Raw genomic sequence first — 19,679 nt, forward strand, 5'->3', positions numbered from 1 at the left:
CTTTTGTGCAATATTTATAATGGCCCTGTCCTTGTTCTTTGATAATATATAATAAAAAAACTCACAAAATGCCTTTCTTTTTAAGAACCTGTAAAGTTTTCAGATTTTTTGTCAAAGATAATTTTCATCTCTGTTTGATTTTATTGCCATTGGTCTGCATGTCCTTTGATATTGAACCACAGATGGACAAGTTTCTTCTCTTGTGTACGTGTTTTGTCGTGTCTGTTTCCAGGTGACATTGATGCAGCTCAGACGACACTTCAGCACTGTTTGGACCAGGATGCAACATTCTCCGATGCTCACATTCTTATGGCGCAGGTGAGTTTTAATATTACAGAAAACTAGTCTGCGTATACGTTTCTTCATTATAGGTTCAGGCTCTGTGCTTACAAAACTTTTAGTCTAGACTCAAAACTCTTTATTAGAGTCGGGGGGGGGGGGCATAGCCCAGTGGTAAAGCACTCGCTTGATGCACAATCGGTCTAGGATCGATCCCCGTCACTGAGCCCAATGGGCTATTTCTCGTTCCAGCCAGTGCACCACGACTTGAATATCAAAGGCTGTGATATGTGCTATCCTATCTGGGATGGTGCATATAAAAGACTTTTTGCTACTAATAGAAAAATGTTGCAGGTTTCCCCTCTAAGACTACAGGTCAAAATTACCAAATATTTGACATCCAATAGCTGATGATTAATTAATGAATGTACTCTAGTGGTGTTGTTAAACAAAACAAATCTTTTGACTTTCATTTACTTTGTTTTTTCTCATTCCAGATTCATCTTCATCAGAATAACTTCAAACAGGCCAATCAGTCTCTCGAAGTTGGGCTCAGTTACAACTTTGAAGTAAGTTGCACATAGATAAACATTTGTGTGCATAGTATGTTATATTTTTTATTCTATCTTTAGAAACAGAATTATAATGATTTAATATGATTTTGATGTCACAAACTTGTTAGTTTGTAGATTTTTATATATATTAATCATATTAACCAATATATCCTTTCGACTTGGCAAGATGATTGGAACGGTGCGCTTGCAAACAAGCTTCATGCTGTCTAGCCAGTTCTGGGAGAGTGGCAGTCCTCCTACAGGTGGTGCAGGAAGGATGAAATCGGCTTGTGGTGTGCTGGCATCGGCCAAAAACCAATTGATGCATTCATTAATATAAAGAAGGACCCTCCTCAGTGTGAACACTGTCAGTGTACACTGACTATGCACCACCTTTTGATTGAGTGTAATCATCCGAAATGTTTTTGAATCTTTTAAATTCCACACAGAATTAATTTTGAAGTTTTTAAAATATTTTGATTTCTATACAAAGTTTTAAAATATCTGTATTGTATTCTATTTTATTATCCACATAGTTCAAGATATTCTAGAAAATATAACCAGTGTCATAATGTTTTCATGTGCACAACGAATGACGTAATTTTGGGAAGCGAAGTCATAACTTAATGCAGCTTCCCCATTCTTAGATCTGTGTAAATGTGTATCAAAATGACATCATTTCGGAAAATGACTTTGTTTCATCGTCTCTTTTTATTTACGTTTGAAACATTTTGACATGGTCCTAGCTTGTTATTCATACAAATTAAAATTTGGATTATGTGGATAATAAAGAAATTATTACACTTTGCGTGTGAATTGTACTGATTTTGCGAAACTCGTGTTAGGATTCATGTATTACCCTCGCTCTCGCTCGGCTAATACAAAAATCCTGACACTCATTTCGTAAAATCAGTACGACACACAAGCTTGTGTAATAATCTCTATATACATTTCCCACAGCTCTTTACACTATGTGTTTTACATCTTTATAGAGTTTTTATTTGTGATGGAAATATTGATGTACTTACCTTTGTTTGACACCTAATAGCTGATGTATATTTTTGAAATGGGATGTCGTTAAACATCCATTCATTCATTCGTGTTGAGTTATTTATTATTTTATTACCTATAGGTCTATCATCTAACACAAGCCAGGAATTGTACATTGTGTTATTTGTTGTTTTATTTGCCTACAGGTTCATGATCACCCTGTGTACCATCTGATAAAAGCCAGGAATTGTAGTGTTGTGTTATTTTATTTGCCCACAGGTTCGTGATCACCCTGTGTATCACCTGATCAAAGCCAGGATTCTGAAGAAGCAGGGGGACATGGCGGAAGCTGTGAAGACTCTACAGTTAGCCATGCTGTTGCCAGGAGTAAAACGGACTGGTACGTTATCTCTTCAAGGAACATTTGTGTTTGCTATGCAAATTTCAGAGATAACTATATAACTGTAAAAACATTAGTTGCTACTCAATTTTCAACTGATCACCAACTATCATTAATCAAATTTTGTTTAAAACAAAATGTTCCCTGCACTTGTTTACACAACCCGAGGAGACTATAGGTTTCGTCGCCTGTCTGTCTGTCTGTCTGTCCATCAGTCTGTCCCACATAATGTTTTCTGGACTTCTCTTTTTTTCATAATGCCTCAAAATATTGAGCTGAAATTTTGTGAATAGCTTTATTATGTACTGTTAAAGATCAAGTTTGACTTTAAATTAGTCTAGTGACGATTTACCCGTTTGTCACAAAGTCTCGGCCTTTGAACTTGGGAGTTATGAAAAATTGTTAGGCTAGGTAGGGGATATATATTGCTTTAGCAGTACTCTCAGCATGCTTGTTTCATTGTGTAGACTGTAAAATACATTTTTATCTCAACCATACAAAGTTAAAGGTGAGATATAAGTATTAATTTTAGTGACGGCGTTAACATTTGCGATGATGTTAGTTTCGCATTTAGATCTGTTTATCACAAGCTTTAAGTCCTTGGTCAACGAAACTTGGTTTATATTTGCACCTGCGCGTGCTGTAACCTCACCATGGTACAGGGGTGTAACATTCTTTTTGAGAATGGCCAATACAGCACAAATTGAAATTTTGAATAAAAGTCAGTATCTATCTGTGATATTTGTATTTGTATTTTTGCACAGTTCTTTACATCTTGAATCATCACCTTATTTGTTTGCATTACCATAGTTTGACACCCAATAGCCGATGTATTTTTCGTGCTGGGGTGTCGTTAAACATTTGTTCATTCATTCTATGTATGTTCATTACAGTACACTATAGAATTTGTGTTTAAAGTGTTTTATGGTAGCTGAGACATTTAATTCTATAGAATTCATGTTTAAAATGTTTTATGTTAGTTGAGACATTTAATTCTATAGAATTCGTGTTTAAAGTGTTTTATGGTAGCTGAGACATTTAATTCTATAGAATTCGTGTTTAAAGTGTTTTATGGTAGCTGAGACATTTAATTCTATAGAATTTCGTGTTTAAAGTGTTTTATGGTAGCTGAGACATTTAATTCTATAGAATTCGTGTTTAAAGTGTTTTATGGTAGCTGAGACATTTAATTCTATAGAATTCGTGTTTAAAATGTTTTATGGTAGTTGAGACATTTAATTCTATAGAATTCGTGTTTAAAGTGTTTTATGATAGCTGAGACATTTAATTCTATAGAATTCGTGTTTAAAGTGTTTTATATTAGTTGAGACATTTAATTCTATAGAATTCGTGTTTAAAATGTTTTATATTAGTTGAGACATTTAATTCTATAGAATTCGTGTTTAAAATGTTTTATATTAGCTGAGACATTTAATTCTATAGAATTTGTCTTTAAAATGTTTTATATTAGCTGAGACATTTAATTCTATAGAATTTGTCTTTAAAATGTTTTATATTAGTTGAGACATTTAATTCTATAGAATTCGTGTTTAGAATGTTTTATGTTAATTGAGACATTTAATTCTTTAGAATTCTTGTTTCAAGGCATACTGTCACGGATTTAAAGACCTTATTTCTCTAAAAATGGATAATAAATAAAAATTACATTAATTGTTGGAAACCAAATCTAGCTATCGCATCACCTTAACTGAACCTTGATGGAGTGAAATCCATGTCATGCCTCTCAGCAATTTTAGTTTTTGAATTATGGACCATTGCCATAATTCAATTCTTTTTACAAAACGTCATTAATAAATGGAGTATGGTGCTTATGAAGATGGTTGAATAAAGTACATTTAGGGACAAATCAAATTATTTTTGTTCAGGTAATACTTTGTTAGACCATTAAATAGGTCAGTGATCTGTGACAATATGCCTTTAAAGTGTTTTCTTTATTTACAGGCCACCATGCTTCAGCAAAGAAGACGAAGGTTGAGCAGATCAGCATCAATGACCGAGTGTCCGTCTTCTTGGAACTTGCGGAAGCTCATCGTCTCCAGGGAGAGCAGGTTAAAGAGAAGACATTTTTTGTTTTTCTGTCAAATATTAATGATATTTCGTCAATTATGCAGTCACGCTTGTTTGACAAGTGTGATATGAAATTGCAAACTTTTAGCGATGTGATTTAAATTGTATTTGATTTAAGAAAATTTTTCACCTACTTACTAATATTAAAAAAAAAAAATTAAAACGAAAAATGAAAAACAAAATCGGCATCTTTTTAAAGGTACATGTAGGATTGGGTTCTTGTAAACACACAACTTTTTCTATTTAAGCCTAAATAAAACTTTTTAAGGGTATACAGGTATATTATGTGAGATTGTATCAAAGAGTGAATGTAGTAAAAACAAAACAGCCGAGAAACCTACCTAAAACATTTTTTGACCCACCTAGAATTTTTAAGCCTTATAACTTTCATTGTTTTATAGCTAATCAAAATGATGAAAAGTGTTCTCCAGTCATGCTCTAACAGAACAAAGTTTTAAAATATAGTTTACTGTTTATTCTGTTTTTGTTGTACAGCATGAAGCTGCCCGGGTGATGCAGGACGCCATCAATGAGTTCCAGGGCACAGCGGAGGAAGTTCGAGTGATGATCGCGAACGCTGATCTATCTCTGTCACGCGGAGACGCCGACCACGCACTGAGCATGCTCAGAAACATCACGCCTGATCAGAACTACTTCGTCCAAGCTCGGGAAAAGATGGCCGATATTTACCTCAACCACAGGAAGGACAAGCGTCTGTATGCCAGCTGTTACAGGTATAACACTTACTAAGAATATCATCCCAAAAAATATATATCATCTATAGTCCCATCATCCTACTGAAATGTTTTTGGTAAAAAAATTCAGTTTTGTTTTTTCATAAGAAAAGTAAAAATATTTTTTATAAATAATTTCAGTTTTGTTTGATTTAAGAAGGAAAATGTGTTTTGGAAAAAATAAAAAAAAAGTAAAAAAAATTGTGTGAAATTTAGAAAACAAACTGCTCAGAAAAAAATAATTGTAGTAAATTCCAAAGTATGAAAAAAGGCGTTCGCAGTGGGATGGTCTATAGATTTTGAAACCAGTCTTAAGTGGTTAAAGGGTTAAAGAGGCTATCCTGACATTGTAGCCATGCAAAAAAAAGCTTATATAAAATATTGTTGGGTGTTTTTTTTTACCCCTCTGCCCCCTTTCCTTTCTCTCCTTTGAAATCTATCTTATTTCTTCCCGATCTGGCAACTCCTCCTATCTTTCAACTTCTTTTGCTGTCTATCTCCACATCCCAGTCCTTATATCTCCAACTGCAATAGGCGCTGGTCTCTTGTGGCCATTCATACCACACATCTACCATTTCCGATCAGCTTTAAATGTGGTAATAGTCTTGCCACTTCAGAAAATGTTCACTACAGTAACAGTTACAGATCAAGTTTGACTTCCATGACAATTTACCGGCCTCGGTGGCGTCGTGGTTAGGCCATCGGTCTACAGGCTGGTAGGTACTGGGTTCGGATCCCAGTCGAGGCATGGGATTTTTAATCCAGATACCGACTCCAAACCCTGAGTGAGTGCTCCGCAAGGCTCAATGGGTAGGTGTAAACCACTTGCACCGACCAGTGATCCATAACTGGTTCAACAAAGGCCATGGTTTGTGCTATCCTGCCTGTGGGAAGTGCAAATAAAAGATCCCTTGCTGCTAATCGGAAGAGTAGCCCATGTAGTGGCGACAGCAGGTTTCCTCTTAGAATCTGTGTGGTCCTTAACCATATGTCTGACGCCATATAACCGTAAATAAAATGTGTTGAGTGCGTCGTTAAATAAAACATTTCTTTCTTTCTTTTCCATGACAATTTACTCTCGTGAAAATTTGTCTGTAGGACTTCGGGGGTTCTTTCTGCAATGACTCCGATATTAAGATGAAATTTTGTATATAGCTTTAGCATGTACTGTTACAGATCAAGTTTGACCCTTTTTGCACAGAGTCATGGCCCTTGAACTTGGGAGATACAAAAATTTGTTGGGTCCGGTAAGGGACTTGTATTGCTTTAGCAGTCCTCTCAGAATGCTTGTTTATACATTTATACTGTAATCTTTCCTTTCAGAGAGCTGATGGATAAATATCCAAGTCCACACACCTGTCTGTTGCTAGGTGACGCCTACATGAGCATCCAAGAGGTAAATGGGGTTTACCTGTACTATACATACATGTGTCTTGTTGCTACACAAAAGCATGGCCTGATATTGACAATGGACTAGAAGTAATTGTCACTCAAAATACACAATATGCTTTCTGATAATCAGTTCCATAAGCAACTTTTTCTTTCCATCTCAAAGTGTTGTACAACTGTTGAGGTTAAGAAATCAGTGCCAGCTTTGTCACAATTAGAATCTATATATCTCAATTTTACACATAATAAAGTTTATATCTGCTAGTGGTTGAGAACGGCTTTGAATTATCAATTTATAGCATTTGTTTCCTTCTCTCTCTTTCTCTCCCTTCCTCTAAATGCCTCCCTCCCATTTTCCATCCCTCCCTTCCTCTTTCTCTCTCTCTCTCTCTCTCTCTCTCTCTCTCTCTCTCTCTCTCTCTGTCTCTGTCTCTGTCTCTGTCTCTCTCTCTTATGTTGAGTACAAACTGAATATGTTAAACGTTAAACACCAAAAATCCATAGCTTACAATATTCTGATGTGTTGTTAAGCAAACTATTCCTTCTTTCCACTTGCAGCCAGAGAAGGCAATAGAGGTGTATGAAACTGCCCTGAAAAAGAACCCACGCGATGCCACCCTTGCCAGTAAGATAGGCCAGGCACTTGTCAAGACGCATCACTTTGGAAAGGTAACAGATAGTTAGGACTTCAGTTTTACTTACAGTACAATTAATCCGTTTCTGAAGCTAGTGAAGATGATGCCCTCAACTTGAATATTTAGTAGAACAATTTGTGAAAATAAATCCCGTCTTTGGAAAAGTGCATACAGACATTGACTTAGGGAAATTTGTTTAAGGGTGCCATCAGAATCTTTAAAATGTAATCTAGTTATTTTGGGAAGGCAATGTTTTATTTAACGACACACTCAACACATTTTATTTACGATTATATGGCGTCGGACATATGGTTAAGGACCACACAGATATTGAGAGAGGAAACACACTGTCGCCACTTCATGGGCTACTCTTTTTCGATTAGCAACAAGGGATCTTTTATATGCACCATCCTACAGAAAGGGTAACACATACCACAGCCTTTGATATACCAGTTGTGGTGCACTGGCTGAAACGAGAAATAGCCCAATGGGCCCACCGATGGGGATCGATCCCAGATCGACCACGCATCAAGCGAGCACTGTACCACTGAGCCCCTAGATATTTTGGGACTCTGCCTCCTAAGTGCATAATACTGTTAAATTGGCAGCATGGCATATAAAAATGGCATCTTTTTTTTAAATAAAAATAATCTTTGTGGTTGCAGTTGGTTTACTTTTTTGACCAAGTGTAAAAATAATTGTATATTAGCCATCAAATATTTATAGGTTAAAATAAGTTTAAAGAAGTATTTGCTTCCTTTGTAGACTATTCTTGTAGACATTGAAGCCAAAGTTCTTGTTGTGCCTACCCATGTTTTATTTCTCTATAAACTTTCAATAATAAAATCGTGCTGTTGAACTTAAGGTCAATGATAAGGAAACCAATCTGATTATTAAGATATTCATTAGTTTCAGAATGCCATCTGCGACAGAAAATATACTAAATAATGTTTAACATTAGAATTTGTAGGACCTGTTTATGCAAAAAATTATGGTTTTGGATAACTTTTTGTGATAGTAGTGTGGTATGCTCATTAGTTTCAGAATGTCATCTGCTCCAGAAAATAGTCTAATAATGAGAATATACAGGACCTATAGCTACAAAACGATGGTTTTGGATAGATATTCGTGTTGTTTAGTTTCAGAATGCTGTCTCCTCCAGAAAATGGTCTAATAATGCTTCACATTAGAATATACAGGACCTATAGCTACAAAATGATGGTTTTGGATAGATTTTGGTGTTTTTTTAGTTGGAGAATGCTGTCTCCTCCAGAAAATAGTCTAATAATGCTTAATGTTACAAAATGATATATAGTTGACCTAATAATTTAATGTTACAATATATATGACCTATTTTTTTAAATAATGGCTTCTGTCAGTAACGTGCTATGTTCATTAGTTTCAGAATGTCATCTGCTCCAGAAAATAATTTAATTATAATGATTGTTATTAGAATATACAGGACCTATGGATACAAAATGATGGTTTCTGTCAGTAACGTGCTATGTTCATTAGTTTCAGAATGTCATCTGCTCCCGAAAATAATTTAATTATAATGATTGTTATTAGAATATACAGGACCTATGGATACAAAATGATGGTTTCTGATAACTTTTGGTGTCAGAAGTGTGATATGAGTTGTACATAAATTTATTTTATTGTAGGCAATAAATTACTATGAAGCAGCACTCAAGTCTGGAGGGCAGGCGTTTCTAAGGTGAGAATGATGGACAGTTAGCTATGTCGTTTATTGAAGTAAAGGGCCGAACATAGTCTATTGTCCGAACCAAATTGTTAACAACTACGAAAAATTACTCTCCTACCTTTAATTGCCGTTAGATTTCCTCCAAAGTTTGTCCAGACACAAATCGCAAACAAAACACTACAAATATACAGATTCCACACACGGGACTGCAACGATGTCGCCGATATTGTCTTTGCTGAGATTGCATAGGGAAAAATACATGCAGTTTTCTGCCATCTGCCATCTTGCTTCTTTATGGAATACTATTCAAGAGGGGTGAAAGCCTCCAAAGTATGTGACACAATTAATATGAAATCGATGATCTCTAGTGGTATCATTAAAATAATAATAATAATAATTTTAAAAAATAATAATAATATGACATCATCACGTTTGCTTTTATATCATAACATGTTATGACGTTGTTAGATTAAGTCCTATCCTTTCACCCCTCTTGAAGAATATTCCATAAAAAGTCAAAATGGCAGCTGATACAAAATTACATGCTTTTTTCCCTATGCGCTCTCAGCGAAGTCGATATAGGTGACATGGTTATCATCTGGTATGTGGAATCTGTGTCATTGTAATGGTTTTTTCAAGATTTGTGTCTGGACAAACTTTGGAGGAAATCTAACGGCAATTAAAGGTAGGAGAGTAATGTTTCGTAGTTGTTAACAATTTGGTTCGGACAATAGTGGTAAAGTGCTTACATGATGTGCAGTTGGTCTAAGATTGATCTCCGTTGGTGGGCCCTTTGGTATATTGAAGCCAAGTTATGTTCTATTCTGTCGGTGGGATGGTGCATATAAGAGATCCTTTGCTACTAATGGAAAAATCTTAAGATTATATTTCAAAATTACCAAATATCTGATATCAATAGCTGATGATTAATAAATCAGTGTGCTCTAGTGATGTTGTTAAACAAAACAAACTTTAACTTTATGGGATTAACTGAAGAGAGATTTTATAAAACTTGTGAAGTCTGTAAAATGTCGGCTTGCTTTTCTGGTCTTGGATTAGGTTGCCTGTGCTCCCTTGGGCTTGCCAGTTTGAGTGTACAAGCCCCGTCTTTTTCCTTCCCAACGTTCCTCCCCTCTTGGCCCAAAGAACTAGCACATGCCAGAACAGGTGCCCAAGACAGACGTGCTACAACGGCTTGCTCTGAACATACATGTTAAATCATTTCTAAGTCCAAGCATGTCCAAAATGATGGTTTATGTTTCATACAATTATATCTTCATGTGCAGTGAAACCCCTCGAAATTTGGACCCTTGGTAAACTGGAATTCTCTCAAAACTCAAACATTTTTCACATACATGTACCTTATTAAATATCAGTACAGAACAACCTCTAAACAGGGTAACCCTTAAAACTTGACTTTTCTTTGGGTCCCGTGGGTTTAGATGGGTTTCACTGTATATACCACTGATTTATATCAATCATATATTAAGGAATTCTGTTCATTTTTTAATAACTAGATGATACAAAAGACCAGAATCAAATTAAAAACAAAAACAGTTTGCCTAATGCTGTAAGATACAGTGTCACTTAACTATGGAAATAACCTTTAAAGACCTGGACCCATATTCACAAAAAGGTGTAAATATACGTCTACGACTAGCACTTACGTCTGCCGTAGATTTACGTTTACATGCAAAAAGCACCTTATTCTCAAAGACGGTCGTAAATGTAAACGTAACTTAGTTGGACGTAAATCTACGATTTAACACTCTCACCGGGAAATAATTAAAACAACAACATTAGAAACGATGGCTACTGGATAATAACAAATGCGCAAAACGCAATTTTGTTTGTCGTCTGCTAACAATAACATCGCAAACGGCGAATCATAGCATTTTGGTATTGGTTAGGATCCGCATTTTGGTACGAACTTGAGGACATTTCTTAAAAAGAAAAAGATAACTCAGGAGATATTGGCCGAGTCGAAAACATCCATTCAATCACCAACAAAAATGTTCAATCCGTGTACGTTCGCTATCGCAAACTGCTTCAATTATTGGAAATGCTGCTAGTTTCCGTAAATAATAGTAAATAACGGCAATCGTGCTTGATTTATTATATGTGCATGACTTACGTGCAGCGTTAGTTGTAACCGGAGGCACTCGTATATTTACGTCCAACTTTACACGTAAGTTACGTTTACGTGTAAAACTAGGCTTACGATGTTTTGTGAATATGGGTTCAGGGCCCCATTCCACAAAGCGATCTTAGCACTAAGATCAACTTAAGTGCATAAAGTAGCTATGCATTTAAGGTGATCTTAGGACTAAGATTGCTTTGTGGAATGGGACCCTGATGCCAAATAGGGCGACAGCGGCCACATAGGGCGACAGCGGGTTTCTCTAAAAAACAGTGTCAAAATGACCATATGTTTGATGTCCAATAGCCGATGATAAGATAAAAAAAATCAATGTGCTCTAGTGGCGTCGTTAAATAAAACACACTTTACTTTACTGATGCCACATAGCTGAGTTGTTCACAGTAGAATGTGTGCTATGTGATATTTCCGTCACAATTTATTTCAACCCCATAAATAAATCCACAAATGTTTTACACGTTTCTTTGTTTGCAGATATGACCTTGCTCAGCTGTTGTTGAAACTGAGGCAGTATGATAAAGCAGAAAAAATACTTCGATCAGCTTTGGAAAATGAAGGACATGGTAGCTTATTGATTTCTTTTTAAAATACTCAACAAAATTAATTAAATGCCAGTCAGTCAGCAATTTAAATATCGACCAATTACACTCGCCTTTTATAACGTTATTCAGGAACATACAAATTCTAAAAATATCGGGCGAGACTATTTATGCAATAGGTGAACTTGTGGGTCTGTTTCAACATTAAAAAAACAGGGGTGAAAGTGCAGTAATAAGCTATACCATCACATTTTTTTTTTTGTCTTGAAACAAATTTTATATAAAATTTTATATTGAAATTAGTTTCCAGCATACTTCGTAATTCACCCAAATAATTTCGTATACCCTCGGCATAATCCCAAATGTTTTGGTTTCATCCGAACACACACACACACACACACACACACACCCCCAGCCTACGCCCCTGAAGTAAGAGGCTGAATGCCATGAGGGTTTTGGGGGGAGGGTTGGTGGTTTTTGTACATGCTTACCTGATGAAATGGGTTTTAATTGCAGGTATTCTTAAGCACATTCTGGATTAATATGATTTAGTTTACCTATTATTTCAAGTGATTTTTGTGTAATTGGTTAAATATTAGTGCCATCCCTGTCAGTGGTCCATTGGGCTATTTCTCGTTCCATCCAGTGCACCACGACTGGTATATCAAAGGCTGAAATATATGCTGTCCTGTCTGTGCAGTGGTGCATATAAAAGATCCCTTGCTACTCCTGGAAAAATGTAGTGGGTTTTCTCTTTAAAACTATGTCTAAATTACCATTATAAGTTTGACATTCAATAGCCGATGATTAATGAATCAGTGTGCTTTAGTGGTGTCGTTAAAAAACCCAACTATTTTTGTGTAATTGGTTAAATATCAGTGCCAGGCAAAAAGTCTAAATTAGCTGAAAATATCAGGCAGTAATTTGGAGTGGTGGGTAGCTGCTCTAGGCATCGCCTAGCATGAACATACTCCCTGTATCACTGTTTTAAACCCCCTAAAACACATTGACGATAATCCTGTACTAAAATATGATGTTACTCTTTCTAGATCTGGAGACACTGATTGAACACACCCGCTATCTCCTGTTGTTGTCCGACGTGTACCTCAAACAAAGTAGAATGGAAGAAGCTGTGGAATTTCTAACAAAGGCCAGAGAAATGCAGTCAAGGTATGGGGGGAAATAACTCTTTTTAAGTTGTCCTTGTATTTTTTCTTCTTCTTCAGCGATCCCGGGTACTTGTATTTACTTTCTCTTTTAAGGCATATTGTCACAGACCACTGACTTATTTAATGGTCTAACAAAGTATTACCTGAAGAAAAATAATTTGATTTGTTCCTAAATGTACTTTATTCAACCATCTTCATAACCACCATACTCCATTTATTAAAGGAAGGGACAATTAAGGCATTTGGCCTGGTATGCATATTCAACAATATATAATGTACATTATTGCTTAATATCAACAAGTATAATCTTATAGTTAATTAATAAAATGGTGAAATGTGACGGCTATTATATATAATAGGCGCAGCCATTTTGTATCATCCTAGTGAATACGCCCTCTGGCAAGCTGGTGGTTACGTAATACCTAACGCGTCACATCAGGAATTAGTCTTAGAACTGAAGAAACAAAACATACCTGATTTTTGCGGATGCATCGCAATGTTCTGTAATAATAGCCATCCCAGTAAGCCAGTAACAATTATATATTATTTTTCAATACAAAATAAACCACCATTGTCAAAGTATTGAAATAACTGCATTATGTTTTGTACATAAATTAATCCATGTACTGAAATAATAATCAGAGTGTTTTCTTGGTTAATTGGTCTTTTCTTTCCATGGCCTGTACTTGTGGTTCCTGATTGGCAGGTCTATATTTAGACGGTCCCCAGACACTGTGTCTAGACACACTAAAAAGACATGCCTCTTTTATTAAGATCACAGGGTATTGTGTTATAACCGCACGAATACCCCTCTATTTGTAATAGACATTACCAGATGCCCTGCGTTATTACTGTAAATAATTCTGTAAAACCCTTGCATAAGTAGACTTTCCCATCTAAAATCACAAAATTGACCAATTACGTTGTCCCAAAGAAAAGAAAAGTATCACTTGGGTATCGTGAGTGGTCATTTTTGCTCGAAAGTACCCTACCAATAGGCCTAATAATATGCATTTTTTTCTTTGGATTTTTAGAAAAAGAAAAATACTATAACTTCATTTCGTTCTATTGATCCAAATTTAAATATATTTAGTTAAATAGTTTATTATACAATCAAGTCATTTATGTTGTTTTACAAGTCAGGTTCATGAAAGCGAAGCGCCTTGTCGTAAATTAGAGCGTTTGTTTACACTGTGTATAGAGGAGATGGACAGAGCTGACATCACTTCGCCCCAAGCTATACCACCGGACGTCACAAAAACGAAACAAAACGGCTGCCCCCAGTTAGCAGGAATAATCATGTTTTTTTATTAACTCTAAAATTACGCGTTTTTCATTTGTTAAAGTGTCAGTATGTGTTGGTGGTCCGGGTATGCATCTTTGCAACACATAAGGCTCTTGTTTGAATTGACTCTACCTTTAATGATATTTTGTCAAAATAATTGAATTATGGCAATGGTCCATAATTCAAAAACTAAAATTACCGAGAGGGTTGGCATGGATTCCACTCCTTCGTGGTTCAGTTAAGGTGATGCGATAGCTAGATTTGGTTTCCAACAATTAATGTAATTTTTATTTATTATCCATTTTTAGAGAAATGAGGTCCTTAAATCCGTGACAGTATGCCTTTAAGTCTTTACAGGGGCAGATTCAGGAACATTTTGCGGGGTGAGGATTAAAGAAAAAAGGGCACATGAACCAACTCGAACACATGAACCAAAAAACATTAAAAGAATTGAATATTTTAGTGTGGGTGTTTACACCAGGGTGAAATATTTTTGGTTTCAGAGATAATATATTCTGAGATTGTGTGTATGTTTGCTTTCAGGGTCCTCAAGCGAGTTCAAGTGGAACAGCCAGACACGTACCAAACACAGAAACAGCTAGCTTCGGAGTAAGTCGGAATAAATTAGTAATGTATTGTTATAAAATAGTTAGTCTGATGGACAATACCAGTACTGCTTATAGTCTCACCAACGAGACACGTGCTAAACACAGAAACAGCTAGCTTCAGAGTAAGTCAGGATAATTTATTGTTGTAAAATGCTTAGCCTGTTGGCCAATTCCAAAACTGCTTATAGTCTCACCAACCAGACATGTACCAAACACAGAAACAGCTAGCTTCAGAGTAAGTCAGGATAAATTATTGTTGTAAAATGTTTAGTCTGTTGGCCAATCCCAAAACTGCTTATAGTCTCACCAACGAGACACGTACCAAACACAGAAACAGCTAGCTTCGGAGTAAGTCGGGATAAATTAGTAATGTATTGTTATAAAATAGTTAGTCTGATGGACAATACCAGTACTGCTTATAGTCTCACCAACGAGACACGTGCTAAACACAGAAACAGCTAGCTTCAGAGTAAGTCAGGATAAATTATTGTTGTAAAATGCTTAGTCTGTTGGCCAATCCCAAAACTGCTTATAGTCTCGCCAATGAGACACGTACTAAACACAGAAACAGCTAGCTTCAAAGTAAGTCGGGATAATTTATTGTTGTAAAATGCTTAGTCTGTTGGCCAATCCCAAAACTGCTTATAGTCTCGCCAACGAGACACGTACTAAACACAGAAACAGCTAGCTTCAGAGTAAGTCAGAATAATTTATTGTTGTAAAATGCTTAGCCTGTTGGCCAATCCCAAAACTGCTTATAGTCTCGCCCTTACGAAGTTAAAAGTTGAGTTAAAGGTATTACTTTTCTAACGGGTGACAGCACCAACTTTTATGTTTTGCTTAAAGGGACAATCCTGAGTTGAGAACCATTGTAAAATGTTTCCTACCAATAGAGCCTTTTCGATGACATAACATACAAATTAATTATGTCTGTATTTACAAGATGTTTGTTGTTGTCCTAATGCTTGTAGTAGCTTAAACCGGATTTTACCTCCCAATAATTTTGTACGTACGAAAAAATATATATCACGAATTAAAAATAAAAACTGAGTGTTACAAACATTAGTATACAACCGCAAACACATTTGATATACGGATATTAGTATTCTAAACAAGAAAATGTATTTTGTATGAAATAGTAGTCGCCAACAAGGTTCTGTTATCGCAAACATCTTACAATGGCTGCAATCTCTGGACAGTCCCTTTAATGTTGACGTTTCGTGTTGACCTGCATTTCTTACAAATTATGAGTTCTAGATGAAACTTGGTTAACTTTATAGTTTTTTTTTTTATTCAATTAAAATATTCATTTAATGTTTTTTCAGGATCTACAGTATTTATTTTTTTCGTCTTGCATTGACATGAACATCTATAGATTTAGCTGTCGGTGAAATATAATGAGTTTGTACTAGGCGAGAAATCTAATTCCACATAATTCTTGTTTGGTGTTTATTTATTTTAATTTTGGTTTTGTTTTGTTTAATACCACCACTAGAGCACATTGATTTATTAATCATCGGCTATTGGATGTCAAACATGGTCATTTTTGACAGTCATAGAGAGGAAACCCACTACATGTTTTCATTAATAGCAAGGGATCTTTTATATGCATCATCTCACAGACATGATAGTACATACCACGGCCTTTGATATACCAGTCGAGGTGCACTGGTTGGAATGAGGTTTTGTAGGAGAAGCAAAAAATGTCATTATATATTTTTTCATACATGTATGTATGAAATTATTGGGAGGCAAAATTCACTTAGTGCTACTACAAACTTTTAGAACAGCAAGATACGCAAGTGGTGCACTGGCTGGAACGAGAAATAGCCCAGTGGGCCCACCGACGGGGATCGATCCCAAACCGACCACGCATCAAGTGAGCGCTTTGCCACTGGGCTACATTCCGGCCACTAGATGGTGTTTAATGCATGTTGATCAAACACAAAAACGTTATAATTGAACTATTTCTCTTTTTTTTTTTAAATAATCAGCATATAATTGTGTTATATCATTAACTTTTTCGTATTCTACCAGTAAAACAGGGAGCACCATATTGTTTTTACTATAAATATGGTATTTGTATTACAAGTTATTTATTTCTGAGCCGATTTGTTTTCTTAATTGTACCCAAAAGTAGTGGGGTATTATTTATTTTTTATATTATTTCCAAAATATTTTTACTTTTCTTCTTACATCAAATCAAACTAAAATTATTTACAAAAAAACAAACATTCTTCATGGAGGCTGGGATGGACTATAGAAACAAAAATGCTTTGTGACACCAAATAGCCGGTGTGTATTTTTGTGCTGGGGTGTTGTTAAACCATTCATTCATTCATTCATTGTGTTTGAATGATAATCAGATTTGTATTTTTGTTTTGTTAGCATCTGTGGACAGTTAGCTCAGCAGGCGAAGAATGGGCGGGACTACGAGAAAGCCATCAAGTTTTACAAGGACGCTCTCGTCTATAACGAAGAAGACAGCAAGGTGAGGACATGTTCACAGATTTAACTCATTTGTGTGCAGAAACCCCAGTGGTAAAGCCCTCGCTTGATGCGCAGTCGGTCTGGGATCGATCCCTGTCAGTGGGCCCGTTGGGCTATTTCTCATTCCAACCAGTGAATCAGTGGTAAAGCCCTTGCTTGATGCGCAGACATTCTGGGATCGATCCCTGTCTGTGGACCCGTTGGGCTATTTCTCATTCCAGCTAGTGCATCAGCGGTAAAGCACTTGCTTGATGTGCGGTCGGTCTGGGATCGATCCCTGTCGGTGGACCCATTGGGCTATTTCTCGTTCCAGCCAGTGCATCAGTGGCAAAGCGCTTGCTTGACATGCTGTCGGTCTAGGATCGATCCCCATTGGTAGGCCCATTGGGCTATTTCTCGTTCCAACCAGTGCATCAGTGGTAAAGTCCTCACTTGATGCGCAGTCGGTCTGGGATTGATCCCTGTCGGTGGGCCCATTTAGCTATTTCTCATTCCAGCCAGTGCATCATGGCTGCTACATCGTGGTATGTGCTACCCTATCTGTGGGATGGTGCATATAAAAGATCCCTTGCTACTAATGGTAAAATGTAACCGATTTCCTCTCTCTAAGTCTATGTGTCTGAATTACCAAATGTTTGACCAGATACAGCGTACAATATGTCAACTGACATGATATCTCGCCTGCAGTAGTCAGAACGTTAAAGAGGATCTATTGGAAATATCTTTCAACAGCAGCAAACTCAAGACAGTTTGCATTTAGATCTGTTTTTCACAAACCTTAAGTTCCAGTTGAATGAAACATGGGTTATAGTTCCATTGATGGATGTTCATTACAGTGCAAAACAAAAGTTTGTTTAATTGTGTGAAATTAGTGTTTTAATTAATAAATGGTTTTTATATGCCTGTCTATGATGGGTCATATTATTATACTTTTGTCTATGATGGGTCATATTATTATACTTTTGTCTATGATGGGTCGTATTATTATACTTTTGTCTATGATGGGTCATATTATATTTTTGTCTATGATGGGTCATATTATTATATTTTTGGTCTTTGATGGGTCATATTATATTTTTGTCTATGATGGGTCATATTATTATACTTTTGGTCTATGATGGGTCATATTATACTTTTGTTTATGATGGGTCATATTATTATATTTTTATCTATGATGGGTCATATTATTATACTTTTGTCTGATGGGTCATATTATTATACTTTTGGTCTTTGATGAGTCATATTATTATACTTTTGGTCTATGATGGGTCATATTATTATATTTTTATCTATGATGGGTCATATTATTATACTTTTGTCTATGATGGGTCATATTATTATATTTTTGTCTATGATGGGTCATATTATATTTTTGGTCTATGATGGGTCATATTATTATACTTTTGTCTATGATAGGTCATATTATTATACTTTTGTCTATGATGGTGTCGTATTATGGTATGGCATTGTCCGTCCATCCGTCCGTCCGTTAACTTTTTCTTGTCCGGGCCATATCTTACATACAGGACCATCAAACCTCACATGTAGGAACAACTTGGGATGGCAGTGTGTCGCGTACTATTACTAGGTCACTGTGAACTACTTTTCACAGTCTACTGCACATAACAGCAAATTCTTGTCCGGATCATATCTTGCATACAGATGCATACTAGACCATCAAACCTCACATGTAGGAACAATTTGGAATTGTGGTGTGTCACGTACAATTACTAGGTCACTAAACAAAATTTCCCTTTCTAATAAAGAACAATAACTTCATTAATCAGACAGCACCTTCTCCAATGGATACAGTATCATCAGTAATTCGTCAAAAACAAACTGTTCATCCATCCCATTGCAAAAATTTCACATAATTAGAATTGAATCATACCCGTAACATATTCATTAATATCTATGGTTTTCTATCAAACTCCTGACGGGCGTATCATATACCTCACCGGTATTCTTATTTGTTGTTGTTAATCACTTGTCACCTGTTTTGACCCTGGGGTAGGCCTTTGTAACTGGGAATGGTAAATTAAAAAATATATAATAATATAACATGAAAAAACAAACAAAACCGAAGTGTTTTTGTCTATCTGTTTTTCAAAATATTTCTATATACTTAACTTTTGTGACACCCAATATCCGATGTGTATTTTTGTGTTGTTAATTAATTAATTCATTCATTCATTCTGTCTGTGTATCAGGTGATGCTAGAGCTAGGGAGACATGTATTGCTCTGATTATGGCTGTTTTAATTGATAAGTGTTGTCTATTCATCAGATGGTGCTAGAGCTAGCGGGCATCTACCTGTATACAGATTAATTTAAATTTTCATGGTGATTTACCCTTTTTTGACAGAGTTATGGCCCTTTAACTTAGTGCCCTGGTAGGAGACATACATTGCTTTAGCAGTCTCTGATTATGGCTGTTTTAATTGATAAGTGTTGTCTATTCATCAGATGGTGCTAGAGCTAGCGGACATCTACCTGTATACAGATTAATTTAGATTTTCATGGTGATTTACCCTTTTTTAACAGAGTTATGGCTCTTGAACTTAGCGCCCTGGTAGGAGACATGTATTGCTTTAGCAGTCTCTGATTATGGCTGTTTTAATTGATAAGTGTTGTCTATTCATCATAGCGGGCATCTA

The 19,679-nt window shown here is 35.9% G+C and overlaps 1 protein-coding gene across 1 annotated transcript in view; it reads left to right on the forward strand.

Moving 5' to 3' along the window:
- LOC121385173 (tetratricopeptide repeat protein 21B-like) overlaps window positions 1-19,679 on the forward strand; it is a 58,226-nt gene that overhangs the window by 19,925 nt on the left and 18,622 nt on the right. The window contains exons 15-26 of the mRNA XM_041515730.1: window positions 233-318; window positions 777-848; window positions 2,103-2,223; window positions 4,186-4,292; window positions 4,807-5,045; window positions 6,369-6,441; window positions 6,993-7,103; window positions 8,734-8,786; window positions 11,407-11,495; window positions 12,521-12,641; window positions 14,469-14,534; window positions 16,922-17,024. Coding sequence (XP_041371664.1) covers window positions 233-318; window positions 777-848; window positions 2,103-2,223; window positions 4,186-4,292; window positions 4,807-5,045; window positions 6,369-6,441; window positions 6,993-7,103; window positions 8,734-8,786; window positions 11,407-11,495; window positions 12,521-12,641; window positions 14,469-14,534; window positions 16,922-17,024 — 1,241 coding nt within the window. The remainder of the gene's footprint in view (window positions 1-232; window positions 319-776; window positions 849-2,102; window positions 2,224-4,185; window positions 4,293-4,806; window positions 5,046-6,368; window positions 6,442-6,992; window positions 7,104-8,733; window positions 8,787-11,406; window positions 11,496-12,520; window positions 12,642-14,468; window positions 14,535-16,921; window positions 17,025-19,679) is intronic.

Source organism: Gigantopelta aegis, chromosome 11 (assembly GCF_016097555.1).
Source record: "Gigantopelta aegis isolate Gae_Host chromosome 11, Gae_host_genome, whole genome shotgun sequence".
NCBI lineage: Eukaryota > Metazoa > Mollusca > Gastropoda > Neomphalida > Peltospiridae > Gigantopelta > Gigantopelta aegis.